A 19,875-nucleotide genomic window follows, 5' to 3' on the forward strand; every position below is an offset into this window, starting at 1 on the left:
TACGGAGTGAGATGTGAATTTTTTTCTGTTTATTGCATTCACATAACTGAAGTTTAACTTATATTTAAATAATATTTATAAATTACTGACAAGTGAATTCGCCTATCCTATCGGTTTTATCTTTATTTCTATCAAAATAAATATTGTTTAATAATATTATCTAATTTACAAGAAAATATTATACAGGAGGCCTCTATGGCACTCTGCGTCTTTCATATTTGAAACAAGAATTTGACGTAATTTGTACGTCGGAATGAAAGACCTTTCTATATATATTGTCATTTTATCACTTTTCCGTCCAAAATTACCGGAATAATTTAAAGATGTATTAAAGTATCATATATTATCTCTTCTCGATGTTTCATTATATATTCTCTAAATCACATTGTGTTAAGGATGCTTCATGTATTATAGCACCAGTTCTTTCAGTTCCCGAGAAATTCTCCTGTTTGGAATAATTTTACGGGGAAGCGACCTGAAATTTAGCGGTTTAAAATAAATACGAAGGAAAGACGATTACTCGAAAAGATTAACATGATTATTTTGAATTTCTTACTACTAATAAATGTCCGCTCTGTCGATTTTTACTAATTGCGGGAGTGGTACCAGTCCTAACTTCAATGACTCCCTCCTTACCACTGACTAGTTTGTGGGACACACTGGAACATGATATTACAAATATTAGTAGAATTAGTACAAAAGCAGCAAATAATAAATTGATTAGTTGAATTAAATCGTAATCAAATTTATTACTAAATATAAAGGAATAAATATAATACATAAAAAACTGAAAAGTACTTACGATTCGGTATTGACGATCTTAACAATGTTCGGATTGTTAGTAATATCAATCGCTTTTGTCAATGCTTCTATTAAATGCGGAACTTCTAAGATCAAGTCACCCTATAAACAGTAGTGCGTGGAAGTATCTGTTATATTTATTATGTTTTTATTAATTTTAATAAATTCCCAATTATAATTCCTTTAATTAAATTACTCTTTAATTTAATTTAGCTCATTTCAGTTATAATTGCTAAATATTAAATTATTTTCTCATTAAATAATTGATTAATTAAAATATTTATTACTGCTTACATATTTATATCATTTTACTATTAGATTGAAATAATTCGCCTTATTTAGAGTTAAAAATATTAAGATTGAAATTCAAGTTATAAAAACCTTATCCTTTTTCAATTCAGGTGGTATCCTAACGATGAGTAAATTATCCGATTCCCCGGTGACAACCAGCTCCTCGATAGCCTTGTAAGGGAGGCGATGTTTGAGCTTAAAGGTCTTAAGTGTGTCGAGAATGTATACGGCATTCTCGGTTAAAATAAGTACTCTCTCGCGTGGTTTATATCCGTGCCGATCATATTTAATGACGGGAGTGGCGTACTAAAAGTATGAATTTTAACTTCTATGAATATATTTCTATTTTATCGAATTTATTAAAATATATGTAATACAAAAAGGAAAAGCGTTGCAGTATTTTTTCAGTGATTTATTTTTACCTTTATGTTTTCTCCGGAAGTTAAAATGTTGTTGATAAAGCTCTGTCGCAGTGCCTTATACTCCTCACCAAGACGATCGGTTACAAATCTCAGACCTACACTCTTCGTATAAGATTTCTTTTTATTTTTGAATAGAGACTCCGCGAGGATCTTCAACTCAAAGTGTTCCTTATCTTCCTTATTTAATGCCATTCGATAACAACGAGCTTTCCATCGCCTGTGCATTATATGCAAATGCTCTGATGCCTGTATCATGTGAATGTTATTAGTCATATCGTATCACATTAATTTAATTGTATAATACAGACATATTTCCTATTCCGCTGAGAACTTTTATATAGATAGAGAATTTATATACAGATAGCTGAATTATTTCTTATTCTTATGCTATACCTCTTGACAAGAATATGGGCATGATGGCCAATATTTATTTAAGACACCTGGTGGCAATGTCTTCGAAAGTCTAATGAGCCATTGCGATTTCGCCAACTCGATAAATGCCTTATTAATTTCCGTAGGCGGTCCATCTCGCGTGATGAAGCCTTCAATAAATCTGTATCAATTCAGCATAATAAATATATAAATATAACTTTTTAATACATGATAAAATATAGAATGTAAAGACATGTTTTATTATAGAAAGAAAAAATAAGATTAAAGAAGAAATACCTGCGGATAGTGATAACCGCTTGTTGCCGTTTTTTGGCTTTGCGTTTCGCAAGCCACCTGCGAATGTTTTTCTGGAACACAATCGCTGCTTCTCGTATCTCTAAATATTTCCTCCTCATTAATATAGCTTTCCATTTACTCTGGATAATGGCGGCTATTTCGTGTTTCTTCATTTGAAACGCATCCTCCGTATCGAATAACGTTTTAGGAAAACGGATGAACAACTTTGTGCTGTAACGAATTTTAAGATTTTAATAATTAATGTAAAATTATTTTTAACAATTCATCGATCATTATTTCTAAAATTTGTTTGTTTTGAATTTGCAAAATACATGAATTATAATGTATAGCATGCTTAAAGCGTGATAATCGCGGTCTTACTTTCCCATCCTGTACTCGTCATACTCGTAGCCGAGATGACACACGAGCGTTTGTACGCCTTCCTTTGCCGGACCATAGTAATTCGGCCAAGTTTCCGAACAGAGACATTTGTAACGCTGCAAGAATTGCTCGTACGGTCTTCGATATGCAAAACCGGCACGTCTCACCCGCAGATTCTCCATCAGACCTAAATACTTCACTTGGTGTAGCACGATCTTTTTGTTGAATTCATCTGAAAGTGAAAGTTCAATGGATTTCATCTTAAATTAAAAAAATCTTTTTATGTCTCTTTCCTTTCTCTTCCCTTTCTATTAGACAAATTAAACAAACAAAAAATTAAATAATTTATTTTAATTTTTTTTATACATATTTATTGAATTGTATACATACTCCATATTGAGCGTTACTGATGCTTTATTTAAATTTTATCTTACATCAGGTCTACTTACGGGCCATTTTAAAATCGTTAGGTTTGATGCAACGAATGTAAGACGGTTCTTTACCCATGAGAATCTCAACCAGATTATTTAAACTGTTTTTAAATTGAGTTATGGCGGTCTCTGGACGTTTCTTACTGGTTAAATCTTTCACATCAAATACAGTCTATAAGCAACAAGAGAAATTGCAAAAATTAATTTTTGACACTTGAGAACAATTTAAAAAATGTTACTCATTTTTAAAATTTACAAATAGATTCTTTCTTATTTTCTTTCCTATGAAAAAATTAAATGTTTACCTTTGTAATGGAATTCGTAGTATGCGACATAACTTCACGTAAATCTCGAAATAGTAAATCATTGTTTTTCTCGAGAAATCCACGAACATTGTACGTAACATCACCAGCGTAATGCACTAATCTGAATTCCTAAAATGTCAATATTATTCTTATATTTTCAATTTTTCTTCTTATTCTTATTCTTATATTCTTATTCTTAATTTCGTGTGAATTCACAAATAATTATCGTAATAATTACTATAATAAATATAATGCAAGTTAGTTAACAAATATATTTTGTGTGTGTATGTATATATATATATATATATATATAATTGAATAAATTAAATGAATTTAACAAAAACAAAATAACAGAAATAATCAAATAAATAATTTAATTTTTTCTACAATATTTCGAGATATTACTATTCATGATTCAGTTTTAATATTTTATGGTATAAAATTCTTACGTCTCGTCCCATAATCTTTTGCGTTTGTATGTCAGCTTTCTGATGGCTAATGTAGTGAGGATGGTTGTTCAAATTTACATTCAATTTCTCCAAGAAGCTTATGTCCGTCGTGTCTCCAGGTCGCAAACATTCTTCGTCCATTAATGATATTATTCCTGCCAGGTTAAATATTTAATTAATAATGTACATGTGATTGCGAATGTGGATTAAAATTTTACAAAAATTCAACCTTTATACTTCTCTTCAATCAAGTCACAGATGATCTTGTTATTAAAATAATCTATGTTCTCCCAGGTTATCCCTTCGCGCAGATATTCTTCCTGTTCTGACTTCAGTGTCAGTTGGATAAACAGCTGTTGCAATTTCTCATTGCAAAAATTAATGCAGAACTGCTCAAAACTGCCGAAATAATTGAACATGATCGCCATGTTTATATCATATGTACTAGTGATAATTAATTTTTGTTAAAAAATCCTATTCTTCAAACCAAAACATCAATTTAAGATATAGAATATAAAATTAAAAAGTATATTTAAAATAATAAAATTATAAAAAAAACTTTAGAAATCACGAAAAAAATGGATTTTTCTGAAACTATTATTTATGATACTCGTAATATTTTCATAGTCTTTGACCGTAAGTAATTGTTATTTGACAGTTATACGTTTACCTGTTCTTCTGAAAGATTTCAAAGCCGTAAATGTCCAAAATGCCCATGACCATTTTGCGTCGAGGATTGGTCTGAGGCTGTAGAGATTTGTTGAGTCTAGTCACGAGCCAGGTGAATAATCTATCGTACACGGCCTTCGCTAGCGCGTCTCTCGCATAAATAGCCAATTCCCTATTCAAGGGTGAAACCACCACGTCACCGTGAGCATCTATGGTACGATGAGTAAATGCCTTTTCCAGTTGGTTCACGTCACATCCTAGCAGCTTCAATTAAGAAATGTGACGTCCAGCAATTTGCAAGTAATACATTTACGAAAAAATTTATGTGCATAACAAAATAATTAGAAAAAAAATTACATAATGAAATAATGATGAACAAAATATAAAACATAAATAACTATAACAAAACGTAAAAAGCTAATAATTTTAATACTAATATTTTCTAAATTTCGATACTTTAGCCAAACAAGCATATTAACGATCTTAATAAAAATTATTAGATTTTGGAAATAATTACCATAGCGATGGCATTGACAGATACAGGTTTCAGAATAGTTGCCACTCCATCCTCCTCCGAGAAACCCACATTACCCATGTGCAGCACCGACGCGACTATAGCAAACAGGTCGTTCTGCTCCTGCTGAGACATTTCCATAGTCTTCATCGCCCGGACGACTTCTTTGTACTGATTAGTATCGTCGATGGTATCCACTGTTCCTTTTGTCTGAGAGATCGATTTACAAATTAACAAAGAGATTGTAGAAAAACGAAAGAAGTAAAAAGATTTAAAAAAATCAAATATGAGAACCAAATAGTGGACTCACCCCGTTACTCAAGTAGAAGAAAGTATCGAGATTCCTCTTTAAGAATAATTTTCTCAACGTGTCATCGTCCGCGCCTGCTAAAAGCTGATAAAAGATATGAAAATTTCGTTCGCCCACTGATTGATGGACCACTCGAGACTTCTCCAATAAATAATTTAGGATATTTCCACCGACTGGATCTCCCTAAAAATATAACGATTATTATTTGTCGCAAAATTTTCGCGAAAATTTTCTTCAATTCTTTTTGATTCTACTTTTAAAAGAAATTCACACATTATTAGATTGACATTTCACCTGAAAATTGAACTGAACGTCCATGTACTTGCCGAAACGGGATGAATTATCATTGCGATTGGTCTTCGCGTTACCGAAAGCTTCCAACACGGGATTGCTGCCAATCAATTTATTATTCACTTCTTCTACTTGTTTTTTATGACCGGTAGCAGACGCAATAAATTCTAAGATCTTTTTGGACGCTTCCGTTTTCCCGGATCCCGATTCGCCTTAAACGCAAATAAAAGATGTAAAAATATGGAAAATAAGCTTCATAAAAAATAACAGAAAGGAATTATACAAAACTCGATGTTAAGGAATAAAAGTGCAAATTCTTACCCGAAATCAAGATGCATTGGTTGCGATTCTCTTTAGCTAGAGATTGATAGGCAGTGTCCGTAAGAGCGAAACTGTAAAAATGGATTTTTATAATTCACGAAAATACCAGTATTATTTTTTATCTTATATAGAGTGTCCCGGATATGTCGTACTTTCTCTCGCAGACGTTTTTCTTGGCGAAAGTTGTACGAATTTATTCCGGGACACTGTATATAGTAAAACAAGATGGATGCTTACATGTGAGGAGGTGCCTCGAAGAAGTTTCTCCCGTGATAGTAAAGGATGGTCTCCGGAGTATAAATGGGAAGTTTCTTATAAGGATTCACTGACACCAGTACTTGGCCAATGTACGTCTACGATAAGAAATATTTCTCTCAAGTCATTGACATCCTAAGTTTTTAGAATAGTGCATTATAACTAGAACTCTACACTGAAAAAAATGTAGTAAATATGATAAATCCTAAACTAAAATACCATTCTTATCGGGCCCTTGTGTTGATTTAATTAAAACATTTTTCTCAGTGTGTGTGATTTTACGTAAAAAGATAAAATAAAAATATAAAATAAAATTTTTTTGTATAAGAAATTTCGAACTTTCAAAATTTATTCCTTATTAATTATAAACAATACATAAAAATAGATTAAAAATACAGATTAATTAATTAATTATGTTTTCGACTCACGTAAATGAGATTCTCCTTAAATCGTTTGTGCAGATTGTCGATGAAGGCGGACTCGCTGCGAAAGTCCTCCAGCAGAACGAAGTCCTGAACGCCAACTCTATCACGTTCGTGCAATCCTCGTTCCATGTTCCCAGGCAATTTCTGGTGCTTGAAGACTTCCGATCCCGTACCAGGTTTTCTGAAGACACCCCCGGTATCGACTGTCTCTGCGCTGCAAATATCCCAAAGAATGAGTGACTCTTAAACACTTTTCAATACGTAATATAAGCTTCCCTCTCTGTCACAATTTACAACCCTATATCTATTACCCTATAAGTCTATTAATTTAGTAGAATTAATCGTAGTTAATTTAGTAGAATTAATTAGATGAGTTAAAAAAATAAAATTAAGTTTATAGAATAATAAAAAGATGGTTAGGTACTTGAAAAACCATGCAAATATTTATTGAACGTCACTTGTCATTAAAAATCTGATTGTTCGTCACTGAAAATTAAAAAAATATAAAATATAAAGAGACTTGATTTAAAGCGCTAATAAACTTCGTTTTCATTTATTTTCAAGTAACGTTAAAAATTTATTTAACAAGTAGCATGCATAAAGTCGTCGTTCTATTCGGCCTTGCGGCCTTGCAAACGATAAGAATTCAGATTAGATATCGGAGTCGGTAACGCTTGCAGACAATAGAGCAAGTAATAGATCGATCAGCAAATATTTCTATATGCACCGAATGTATGCAGATAAAGAGATAGAATTACTGAGAAGAAAAACTGAGAAAGCAAAAATCTTATACATATAGTCGATAATATGAGTTGATCGTTATACGATAGCGAAGAATCATAACGTTTCTACCTTATGCTAGTTCTGCTAGTGTAATTCCGATGAACAATAATAAAATTTGATATTTCAAATTTAACAAATTTATTCGAAGAGACATCCCCTTCGTGGAAAATTAAAATAATTAATTTTGTGATTTTTATTTTTTTAATATCAACGGAGGAACTTCGTATACTCACCCCATATTTTTGAGATTCTGTTGCTACTTTTTTTTTACACCTACAGTATTCACAGGGAAAGAAACATGAAATTAATTCTATTATTTTTGTTTCTGTATTATTAATCGCGATCGCAGATTTTGATTTAAGTCTAGATCTTGCTACTTGGTTAGGATAAATGCAAATTTGTCAGATAAGATAATAATTCGTTGATTCACGACATCTGATTGCAGGATTCAAGCGGAAGAGATTAGATGATTGGAAAAGTGTGATTCCAAATCATTGTATAAAGATTTTGTTTAATCGATTAGATCATCTTATTGTATGGAAATTTAGATAGAAGTTGAAAAAATTTATTTATAAGAAAGACTACTGTTAAAAAACTTTATCATATTTCCCGAGTGTTGTATTATTGCTTGAAGAACTTATACATATATGAAAACAATCAATATAATTATTTAGAAGATAACGAAAGATTATGACAAGGATTATTCTAGAAATATAGTAAGCAAACATTTTCGCGTGAATTTTCAATGCTGAAGCGATTCACATGTCTCTCTTTAATATCTCATTGCATCGACAAAACATGTAGCTCTTTTCTTCGAAGCGATCTTCAGAAAACTAATTAAATTTATGCTAGATAAAAAAAATAGATGCGCAAGATAATTTCGGAAAATTTTGTCAATATTGTATCTGTCTTGTGAACTTCCTCCAATTTTGCAGAATACACTTCTATTTTTTCCAATGATAAGCTATGTATAACGCAGTTAGATTATTTATAATAAATCTTTCGCATTGTAAGAATTTTACATCTATAATTCACTTTTTCTTTCTTTCATGCAAATAATAAAATTTTTCTATAACGAACACGTGGATCGTTCGCGCAATGTAAGATTTAATTGTGAAAGATCACGAATCGAGTAGAAGACAGTCTGTCATCGAATTCGACAATGTAAACACACAATCACAAGAAAATTGATGTTATTTCGATGTTTAGTTCGACGTGTCTTGATTCACACGACATACAGGGCGGAGAAAAGAATCGCGCGTTTACTGCTTCGAGGAGAGATATCAATTAAGGAGAAACTGGAGAACAGAAGAACCACCTTATAACTACTGCTCAAGAATGACCTAGCGGTGACCACCACCTTCCGTCTATCGCCCATCGGCGACGTCGTTTCCCTCTCCCGCTCTTCTCTCGTTATCCGTGCACGACTGATAGCGGAACGAAACGGCTTAATAGCGAAATATATCGAGAGGATAAAACCGGCGTAAGAATAGCTCTTGTCGAGCAACAAGTACACAATTACACGCATAAATAACCGGCTTGCCTCGTTTCTTGTACTAACAACTTTATCAAAAATAAAAAAAAATTTCGTACCAAGTGATTTTCTATAAGCAGCGATTTTCAAATACTAATATTAAAGATTTTCAGAAAAATAATTACGTATCATTATATTCTATATTTCGTTTAATTAGCATTTCGTCTATAAAAAAACAGAATACGATGGCTACGTTCAGAAAAAAAATAATTTTGCAACTGTTGTAAATTATTTTAATATAATTTAAGATCTTACTATTAGTTCTTCACTGAATCTAAATTATATAAATCGATTATACATATATTAAAGAATTTTACAGCAGTTGCAAATTGTTTTTTTCTGTTAAACATAAATGTAATCTTAGAAATATAATTTCCGCAAATACTTGTTATATTAAGTTAAATTATAACAAATAAATTAAATATTGTTATATCAAATTTCTATTGTAATTAATAATTTTTTCATATTGATCAACATGGACTTTACGAGCACATTAGAATTCGTAATAATGATTAAAATTAGAAATACAAGAAAGATTATTGTTCTTTAAGTCATGCAACATGTAATTCAAGTTTTAGAGATTGTTCCGCCATGTAAAATGCCGAAATGCAATTGCAGATTAATCGGTGCAAAACTGATGTTAATCGATGATAAAACGCTGATAAACTCCACAATAAAGTCCCGCATATCTAATCTAATCTAATCTCGAATTATTCTTTCTAGACACGTCATACAACAAATTCCTGCAGAAACTAATAAAAATATTCGTGACTTTTCGCAATACTATCGATACTATCGTTGTGTAAGATCCAATCGTATAATGTTCTCGGTATGCAATTTTTATCGCAATATAGGATTTACGTCGCATTGTTGCGTTAATCGTCGTATTAATCTGTTGAATCGATCGATTCTCAAAACGCGACGACAAAGGACAAACGTCGAACATTACTTCACGCTTATAAGTTTAATCAATTGTTATTATTATATCAATTAAAATATGTAGATATTATGAGCGGAGCTACGATCATCTCAACCGTTTAATAATTTATCACGATCATTTACTTATTATCTTTATCTTTTAATTATGTATTTAGATACAATCTAAACACGATATGAAATATTAATTTCTTCAAAGGATGCTAAGGAACGTACAATCGATACTCGCAAACAAAGAGAAGACTAACTTGGGAAAAGAGAGGAAGAGAAAGGGAGAAAGTGCGTTATGTTATTATTAACTCTGAAGATTGACAATTAAACAATGTTTATCTCCGCAAACCAGTTTGTCTTTCGTGGAAGCGAGGAATCGATATGACTCATTGATATTCCGGTCATGAACCTCCGTTCGGTAAGCAATTTTTTTCTTTTCCTTGACGGATATCGAAGAGAGCATCGCAAATGCGGGTCGCGACGTATCGACATGCATATGGTGTCGTTACGGTGGAGGAAATTATCAATCGCGGCTCGCACAAAGAGAACCGTTGTCGCGACTCGCTGCTATCGAAAATATTGCGTCCGTAAACTGCCGAGGGCAGACAGAAAACCAGTCACGTACGTTCTATGTAAGCTGCTTCGATTTTATAATTTGTTTTTCCCTTCGTATGAGATGAGTCACGCAAAAGAGACGAGCGAGACACGTTTAAACCGTGTCTATCATCGTACGTTGAAAAAGCAGTCCAGATAAGAGTGCCATTTACGTGCGACTTGTCGTAATTTTTTGTGTCTTCTGCGTACGAAATGTAATCTCTACATTTTTGGAGTGGAATCTCACTCTAAAAGACGAAAGCTAATCTTAAACAAAAAAGAGTGACTTAATTTTCAAGTTTAAAAGTAAGATTTCACTCTTTAGAGTAATAGTTCATTCTAAAAATTTTAGAGAGTACGAATCGTCCGATCTAAAAAAAAAAAATAGATTTGTCTTTTCGGTGACAAATCGATTGGCCAATCTACAGGCCAATCTGAGGTTTCTCTTTAATGATAAGGTTGTTCGCCGGAAATTTCCAATTGGCGTGATGTCCTTTATTTGATTAACCCGAGGATGGAATCGATCGCGCGTGCTTCTGCGCCGCGCTAATATACGATCGCACGAAACGGAAAGTCGTCCCGCTGCATTTTTCTGCACCCGGCTCTACACGGCCGAATCAGAGACGCTGACGTAACGCGCGATGAGTCAAAGGGAAAAAGGGGGTCCTTGGGACCAGTCAGGGAATACCTAGTGAATAAAAAAAAATCAACGAGACATTTTAACGGGAGGTCGGTCCCGCGCAAAAATACGCGTGATATATAAGGATATGTTGCGTCGAAAAATTCTATCGAGGTTGACAGCGACGATGATGAGGAACGCCAGGGCACGTATTATATGGAACTGTTTGAAATGGATCCCCATCGAAATTTCATTTTTCTTAGAAAATAATAGAAATATACAGAATAATGGAAATTACATGGACAATTTTGATCGAAATTCATTCCGAACCAGTGAGCTCTATGGTATACTATAAGAAACGAGGTGACAAAAGAGAGGGAATTTACTAGAATACTTATAATTTTATTAGTTAATCTAATACATTTGCTCACTTTTGTGACCATAATTTTCATCTTGTTTTGAGATATGCAATCAACCCCCTAAAGTGAACCTTTTCTATACAAATACTATTATAAAAAAACTATACAGCTTGACGAAGAAAAGGAAGGTATACAAATATTTGTCTTTCTAACTCTTCTACTTGTAGTAGAATTAGCCAATCGATCTGTCGAAAACACACTAAGAAAGATTAAAGGTTAAAGTAAAGGTTGGACGAATATAATATTGCTAGTTCAATTAGTTAACTAAGATAAATGAATAAATTTAAATGTGTTCTTGTCAGTAAGTTCTTTAGTATCACATTTAGTATCACATAAAGTTCGCAATAACATGTTTGAATTTATTTTAAATAAATTTGCGATGTTACATGCGTATTACTTTCACTCTGATTTGATTCCCCTATGTTTATGCATCAGAATGTCATTGTCTAGGAATTGGGACACCCGCACCTTGATGATTCACTCCAGTGAGCTCACTCCATATTATAAAGCTCACTATTCCGACAATTCCATAATTCTTATTGTAAAGTCCTCCCGATTTATTTAGCAGTCCCTGCATTTCGAGGGGAGCAAATTAATTACCGGTACTTCTATAATTACAAAACTTGAAATTTTTTTTAGTTTTGTTTCTTTTTTCTCACGAGTTGCTAAATTTTATCGAATTTGGGGAAACCACTCGCCACGCTACAATTATAGTCGCAACGTTATCTGGATGATTGAGTAACCCTTTAACTTTTTGCGTCTGCACGTGCACGTTCGTTTAGCCTGCCGAGGACAACGCAACCCATTTCCGGAAACCGGTTAGCCTTTTGTCGGCTGTTTCATTTCACGAAGGGAGAGACGGGTTTTCACTACACGGGACCATCGTTTTCTTGAGGATTTTACATTCGCGGGCTGAATAGCGAATGAGCACGAGTTCATAAAATCATGATGAAGAACATATGTTGTATTCTTCAACGTAGAATTTGCGAGACAACGAGCGACATGAAATTTTTTTAGATTGCAAGAAAGGTTTATAAGAATAATGTACATTGAGAAAAAAATAGCCTAAATTTAAATAAATATTTATTTGAATATTGCTAACTAAATATTTACTTACAATAAATAAATATTTACTTAATAAAAAGAAATGATTGTAAAATCAAATTAATGTTTTTTGTACTCAATAAGTATATTTTTATGTTTAATAAATATTTAGTTGATACTATTCAAATAACTATTTATTAAAATTTAGGATATATTTTCTCAGTGTATAAAAACAAAGACTTCAAATAAAATAACTCATATAAGTCAATACTGGATGGAAATTGTAAAAGAATGTATTGATTAAGATAAATACATATTTTTTTACACAATTTCCATCCAGTGTTGGCTTTCACAAACTTTTTTTATTGTGATGATTTGTTTCTAAAAATGTTTTATTTCTCAACCCGTTCATTTCACGATTTAGCGAATTCTACTCTTCATAATTCGTGAAAAAATTTTCATTACATTACATTGAATTAGATTTGGTAGGAAGTTTTTCATTATCAAAAACCTCTACACGCTACAAACAATACGTCGTCGCTTTCTGCAGTTCACGATCTTTTATTGTTGATGGATAATAACGATTTCCGGGATACGCTTCGCTATCGCACGCAACGACGAAACCCGCATAGTAAAAGCGCTTTTTTCTTATTACGATAACAAAAATAGAGAGGCGCACATGCGCGAGTACGTTCTGTGCGACATTTCCTGTCCGTGTCCCGTTCTTTTCCTCGGAGGTGCTGTCAGAAGTTTCACGCTGAGGCGGTTTCGCGTCGAGCAGGTTGCACTTAACAGCTAAAATTTAAGCTTATGGCACACACATAAACGTAAAGCAGTAAGACGCAAGCAATAAGCAGAATTGGCCAATCACAGTAGAAACCAGTAAGGCCAGTAGCGAATCCAATGTTATTTTCTTATTGCTTACATTTTACTGCTTTACGTTTTTGTATGTGCCATGGACTTTATGAGACCCATAGCGAGACCTATTTTCAGCTTCGGCGTAAGCTGGTTCTTTACGACGAAGATTTGGCTTTCGAAGAGGTTTTTCCACGAGAAGCTGTGCCACTTACTTTATTATTCAAATATTATTATAAACAAATCCTGAAGTAGTTGCGAGATATAAAATATTCGTTTCTTCAAACTGTTCAATACTTTTATGTTATGTATAATTAACATGATATATTAAAAATCATATTTCAAAGTAATATATTTATATCATTTGAATATTATTTTATAGAATTATTATTACAGCATAACGACAAATATATGTAAATAAAAATATTATGTATAAACGAGACGATTTGTCACATTTAGAAACTCATATTTAGAAAACGCTATTAATAATCGTCTTGTCTAGAAAACTAACCCATTTTATTTTATCAAAAATAAAATGTTAAGCTTAAAATTCTTAAGTATGCTTCACAATTCTTTTTCGATGTATTTAGTTAAATTTAATTAAAATTAAATTTAATTAATTAAAATTATTTTTGTATTGTTATATGGAATGCCATCTACAAGATCATAATCAAACCTCGATTGATAAAAAAACCAATTGTGTTGTTGATACTGATTGAACATTGGTGAAATAAGATATACAATGATAAAGTAATGCAAATATCATTACTCTCGCCTTATCAAACCCTTGTTGACGATTAATGGATTAAATTGCGGAGGCGTGGAGATCTTACGTATTCCTCATCGAATCTTTCTTGAGAAACCGGTTCGGATTCGGATCGACCTTGAGTCTCGGTCATCTTCTCGGGCCTGAAGTTCAGGGCTTTCAAGGTGTTTGTCCGCGGTAGTAGTAAGCCTTAATAAGCTCCGCTTGCGGTCCAGACGCGACGAGAAAGAAAGATGAAAGATGAAAATGAGAGAAAGAGAGAAAGAGAAAGAGAAAGGCAGAATATGCATGTTGTGTGTAATAATAAACCTACCGAGAGCGAATCGCGGCACGGCGAAGGGCGAGAGGACAATAAAAAGAAGTCAGGCAACCCACAAGCACGGGTGGAAAGACCCACGAGTCGATTTAACGACGAACTTTAAGTAAGCGCCGATCTATTTTCGGTTCACGTCGCTCCTCCTTTGAATCCAACGCGTTAAAAGTCAGCCCTGCATCATCTAGGCTTGGGTGAATAGACTTTTATCCGGTTCGTTGATCGGACAAAATTATCCGTATCATGCTTTGTTATTTCACGTTGTTTCTCATTCGTTGTGATCGTTGCTATTTCACTGGATGACAGAGAATAGGTCTTCTTGGATCGACACCTATCAATCCAATCGCGAAAAATTACTTTAGGTGCTCACTTTAGAGAGAAATCTCACTCTTAAAGATTGAAAATTGAGCCATTCTTTTTCCAAGACTGGCTCAATTTTCACAGAGTGCGATTCCATTCCACAAAATTTAGACATTGTCGTTACATCTTACTCTTGGAATAATAAGATTTTATACACTCTAACATTTCCTCGCAATTTATTCACAATTTACTTTGCACGTGTGCATTGACATTCAATCCGCATCGTGTCAAAAGTGAAACAGTCGCCTTACGAGAACCTGTCGAATCGTTCTGCTTCCCGAGACCTACCGCGTGTCGAATACCGAAGAATTGTCGATCGTAATTGCTGACATGTAAATAATTTCGAAGTCACCGATCTCGATATCGACTCATCGCTGTCGTCGTCGTAATGCGATCTGATTTCGGGGCGGAAATTCAATCTGCGACGCTTACGACAGGTAATGTTTCTCTATAATCTGGAAAAAGCGTCGATCTCTGGGTGAGCGCCTGGAACTCGTTCTGATTTAGGCGATCGTGTAATACGATCGGATAACAAATTTTTCATGCGATTTCCGTTATGTAACTTGCGCGCAACCCAGTAATTGGGAAACTGTACTCACGAGACCGTAGATTCACCAACCGTGAAATGTCAGCGCGGATAAGTGTGATTATTACATGCGCGAATATAAAAATTATGTTGGGTGAACAAGGCAAGTAAAGGACATTTGTGAAAAGTTGAAAATTGTTTCTAGAAAGTATATGATTATCAATAATTCGTGAGTGTGCATGAATGAGCGTAAAAAATTTTCTTTATACACTCCATTCTCAATTTTAATTTTAATTTTTCATCCTAGAGTAATAATATAATATTATGTACATTTATACATGATATTAAACTATTATGTTCATTACTACAATTTTTATTGCAATGCTGAATAATTAATCATGATTAATAATTTATTTACTATTGAAACTTTTACTCGCGCCGTCAATTGTCTGTATTATTTTTGAAGAAAAAGAAGTTAATAGATTCAAATTTAATTTTTACAACTTTCCCATTGTAATAACAGTCAGTCTAGTTTCTAACCGCAGTCGAGTCTCTAACCGCATAATTATTCAATTCATAAGTATTCACTGAATGAAGAACAAAGAAGACACCCAGACTGGATTAAGACATTTAGTTCTATCGTGATTAATCAGTCACGGGAGAGACGCATAACTCTCGCTTCTTTTTCTCCTTCGCGATCGCGAACCGTCCCGATTCTCTTTCCATCAATGAGTTCTTGCGATCTCTCATGCCGCTAAATACGAACTTTCTGGGAAACAGACACGCTCGGTCCTGCCCACGTTTCTTCGGTCTCGGTACAATTACTTGCGTGCCAGTTTTCGCGATGATACACGATGCACACGATCTCTAATAACATCGGCGATAACATTCTCGTCCATTAGTCTCACGTTGGTGCAATCGAGAGCGAAATTATTCTTCCCTCTACTTCTTTTTCTTTTGTTTTAATTTTAATGTCGCAATTTTAACGAGTCGCAGATATAATAACTCAGATGATACCCTTATCGTAGCACTTTCTAAGCGCGTGACCTCTTATTTATAGAAGCGAAAGCTCAAATCTTTGTAACATGCTTACTCGTGTTTTCTGCTTGAGTTTCTATTTGGACAAATGAAATACAAATGAAAGAATTAGTTACATTTTATTCGGAGCTGTTTACCCATAATTATCCATAATTGCTGTTACGATTGTTTCCATCCATTATCAAGATCGTCACATCCTCATCTTAAAATTCTATAACTTTTCCCTGATTTCCAGACAAAGTTTTATAATTCTCCTTGATTTCAATAATATTTTAATAATATTATTTTAAAATTTTGTAAAATTTTTGACTACTATATTCTCTGATTTTTCTGATCGTTTTCAATTTCTCTGATAATTCCCTAATTTCCAATTTTGTGCCAATTCTGACCATAATTATTACATAATTTATAAGTGTCTACATTCTGCGTCTCTTTATTGAGATTCTCAGCTTTGAATAAAATATGAGGTCAGGTAAAGTTAATTATCTCGAACTGTCGAACGTACTATATGTTTGGCAACGTAAGTATGAAACAACGTTGAGTGGAGGCGAAAATAAAGTGGAGGCAGTTCCTCATCCGGCTCGGCTCTGTTTCTACAGAGAACATAACTCTACGCGCCTATATTTCATTCCCCCGTTCATTGTTATTCATAGACACGGCGTCATTTAAAATGGTTTAATCGTCACTTTCACAGCGAGCGAGGATCGGATTTCTGCCTTTGTCTTAAAAAGAAGGAAGGTCTGCTTTCTCCCGCTTCCTTTTCGGGCATCCTAACGAGTATACACGCATTGAATGAAATCCGATGATCCCACGAGCACGCGACGAATACAATCCGATAGACAATAGATCGAGCGAATTCTTGCATTTGTTTCTATCTCTAACGAGTCGTCACTTCTCAGAAAGAGAAATAATTCAGCGGTTCTAGAATATTATTTACGCAGAATCCCATGTCAAATGCGGAGAGTTCTATGAGCCACTTATTGTTAATGGACGACATATCGACCTGCGTAAAATGCGGAAGATCATCAAATAAATTGTTGTGATTGCGTAACAGTTACAAGCTGCAGCGTGATAATATGTATTAATTCAAAGATGTTTTTGAAAAAAAATTATTTTTTAACGAGTGTCTAAAAGGAAACGTCTTACATTGCAAAAGTAATATTAAGAAACTGACGCTATCAGTCAAAAGATGTCACGTCAAAAGAAATCACGTTTGAAATAGATATTCTAGATGATCAAATCTTGGGATTCTATAAATTTTATACCTGATTAGGCCGGAACATGTTTGGCCACTTTAAATTTGACAAATAAATATCTCGAGAACAATGCATTAAAAAAAAAAATTTCAAATAAAAGTTATAGAATTTGAAGAAAACCTATTTAGATTTTAAGTCCAGAGACTTATTAGTCCATTTGAATACCTATTTCAAATATCATCTTTCGGTTGGTAACGTTAATTTTTCTTTTTATCACTTTTGCAATATAGCACGTTCCCTTGTATAAATGTGTGAAATTTAACATCATTTTACAAATTATCATGAATTTGTGATCAATTAAAGGACAGATCAATTTTCTAAACTGGTCAAGGAAACTCTCTGTAAAAACAACTTTATCTCTCTGTAAAAATAACGCTATAGGCAGACAATATTGAAGAATTGTATCGTATCTGACAATATCCTTCAATAAATTCCAGTGAGCATCGAGTTATACTTAAAATGTAATAACACGACGACGTAAAACTGGCCTTGGTTAGACCAATGACATCTTCATCAAAGTGTTTAAAAACCGTTAACCTTCGCTTAAAGCGGACAACGATTCAGTCGCTCCTCTCAAAACACTCTCTTAACTGTTTCACGATATACATATTACTGCGCTTTTCAAAAAATGTCTTAACAACGAAATCTTTGAAAGCTTTCATAAATAGATAAATTTTAACATCAATAATAAATATCGCAATTATGTTATAATATCACTTATTACTTTAACATTAAAATAAAAAATTATCTCAATGCTAAATTTTATCTAATTGTGAGACAGTTTTGTCTATTTATTAAACATAATTGTGCTTAACATGCGATTGTAACAAGAAACATAATTGTGCTTTTCTCCAACATTCTTGATGTAAATATATTTTGTACAACAAGCGATGTATCACGATAACAAACAACGCAAAGTATAATCAACTCGATCATTTGCTGAAAATGACTTTATACGAATTCACGCGATTGCATTGCAGTGCATTCAAGACATATTCGTGACGTCGTAACATCTGTGACGATTTGTGTGTTCTTTCAATAAGAGTGAGTTGCGGTCGTGATTTTCTTCTCTCGTGACTCACACCAGACGCCAATGGTATAAATTGTAATTGATACCATTTGAAAAAGAGATTTCGGAGCGCTTTTAAATTCTTGAAAATCTTTCTCGATACTGAATGTTCCTTTACCATCGAATTTCTTCAATCATTTTTTAATTTTATAAGTTGGAAATCTCTCTTAATCTTCAGAGTTGATAGCGCCGGCAAGTCTATTGGATCCACTCAATTATAAATCTCAGCGTCAAACAACTCAAAAAAACTTTTCTTTATATTGTATCTATAAATTTGGATTATTCTTACTAAAATGTACTTAGTATTCAATCTTTTTATAAGAGTTATGTCATTTTGATTCCTTAAAATTAATTAGTGCTTTTAAGTAAATTAACTAAGTCTCACAGACTCAGCAAAAATCAGTAATCGTATTACAGATTTTAGTCAGTAATCGCGTCAGCTCCAAAGAATTAAATAGACGATATATTACATAAATCTAGAAAAAAATGCCTATTTCTTTTTACAATAATAATATAACAGAATAAAAATTAACGTAAGACAGATTAACTCTTTTTATTCATGTAAATTAATTAAATATTATTAAGATTAAAAATAGAACTGGTTATATAAATGCTAAATAAAAGAAGCGCCAATTATAGTCAACGTTAGATGTGTTGAAATATATAATACATCTATATGTATCATTTTAAAGAAATTCATCTAAGACATATGATTGCGTGTCGATTAATTAAATATAAATATAAAGTCGTTAACATAATAAATTATCGATTCTAAATTATTGAGTTCTGTAAACGAAAAATGAAGATAAAAAGAAAAATAAAACGCGAGGACTTTGCTTTCATGTTCGTCTAGCCATGTTCCACGATTAAGCGTGTTAGGAAGAAACGAAGTGCTCGTACTCACTTTCGTTTCCGTGAGCTTCAAGTACTCTCGTTCTCGGGTTCAGTGGCGGCTCACGAGTCCAGACGGTCGGCGTGTTTATCCATCGTCGTCAGGTCACCATCAGAACGGGGGCGCACGGAATCGCGGTTCACGATTCGACGATTCGCAAGCCATAGAAGTCACGGTCTCTGATGTTACAACGGGTTCGTCGTACTCGCGGGAAAACCGTCGTTGTCGTTGGATAACGGTCTCACGGCGACCACAATACGCGTGATGTTCAGTGCACACGCCACGGTGTAACACACGAAACTGCCGGTCTGAAGGAGAGTTCTCCTCTTCGGTGCCCCGGTGGCAT

The 19,875-nt window shown here is 33.5% G+C and overlaps 1 protein-coding gene across 4 annotated transcripts; it reads right to left on the reverse strand.

The window, feature by feature from the left end:
• Positions 1-7: 7 nt before the first annotated feature.
• Myo61F (unconventional myosin 61F) lies at positions 8-19,844 on the reverse strand. Of its 4 annotated transcripts, XM_011055663.2 has the most exons (20): positions 7,551-8,680; positions 6,538-6,748; positions 6,092-6,207; positions 5,855-5,925; positions 5,537-5,745; positions 5,243-5,425; positions 4,936-5,142; positions 4,420-4,682; positions 3,979-4,148; positions 3,750-3,904; positions 3,301-3,429; positions 3,014-3,167; positions 2,565-2,796; positions 2,184-2,414; positions 1,908-2,067; positions 1,515-1,760; positions 1,183-1,398; positions 803-903; positions 557-659; positions 8-475 (listed from the first exon to the last, which is right to left on the reverse strand). In XM_011055663.2, the coding sequence occupies exons 1-20, from the start codon at positions 7,553-7,555 to the stop codon at positions 461-463; spliced, it is 3,177 nt and encodes a 1,058-aa protein (XP_011053965.1). In that variant the 5' UTR covers positions 7,556-8,680; the 3' UTR covers positions 8-460. The 4 variants fall into 4 exon arrangements, with proteins under 4 accessions (XP_011053965.1, XP_087267423.1, XP_087267422.1 ...); XM_087411297.1 differs by lacking the exon at positions 7,551-8,680 and adding an exon at positions 19,542-19,844 and having other exon boundaries at positions 8-659; XM_087411296.1 differs by having other exon boundaries at positions 8-659; positions 7,551-8,681.
• Positions 19,845-19,875: the final 31 nt, after the last annotated feature.

The sequence above is a fragment of the Acromyrmex echinatior genome, chromosome 11 (genome assembly GCF_024713525.1).
Source record: "Acromyrmex echinatior isolate Ae372 chromosome 11, ASM2471352v2, whole genome shotgun sequence".
NCBI lineage: Eukaryota > Metazoa > Arthropoda > Insecta > Hymenoptera > Formicidae > Acromyrmex > Acromyrmex echinatior.

Excerpts from the sequence above, each read along its gene's own strand:
- Myo61F (XM_087411296.1), bottom strand. Across the intron at positions 5,746-5,854 it reads CCAATGCATCTTGATTTCGG|GCGAATCGGGATCCGGGAAA; the intron begins GTAAGAATTTGC and ends TTTGCGTTTAAG. Across the intron at positions 5,426-5,536 it reads ACGTTCAGTTCAATTTTCAG|GGAGATCCAGTCGGTGGAAA; the intron begins GTGAAATGTCAA and ends TTATATTTTTAG.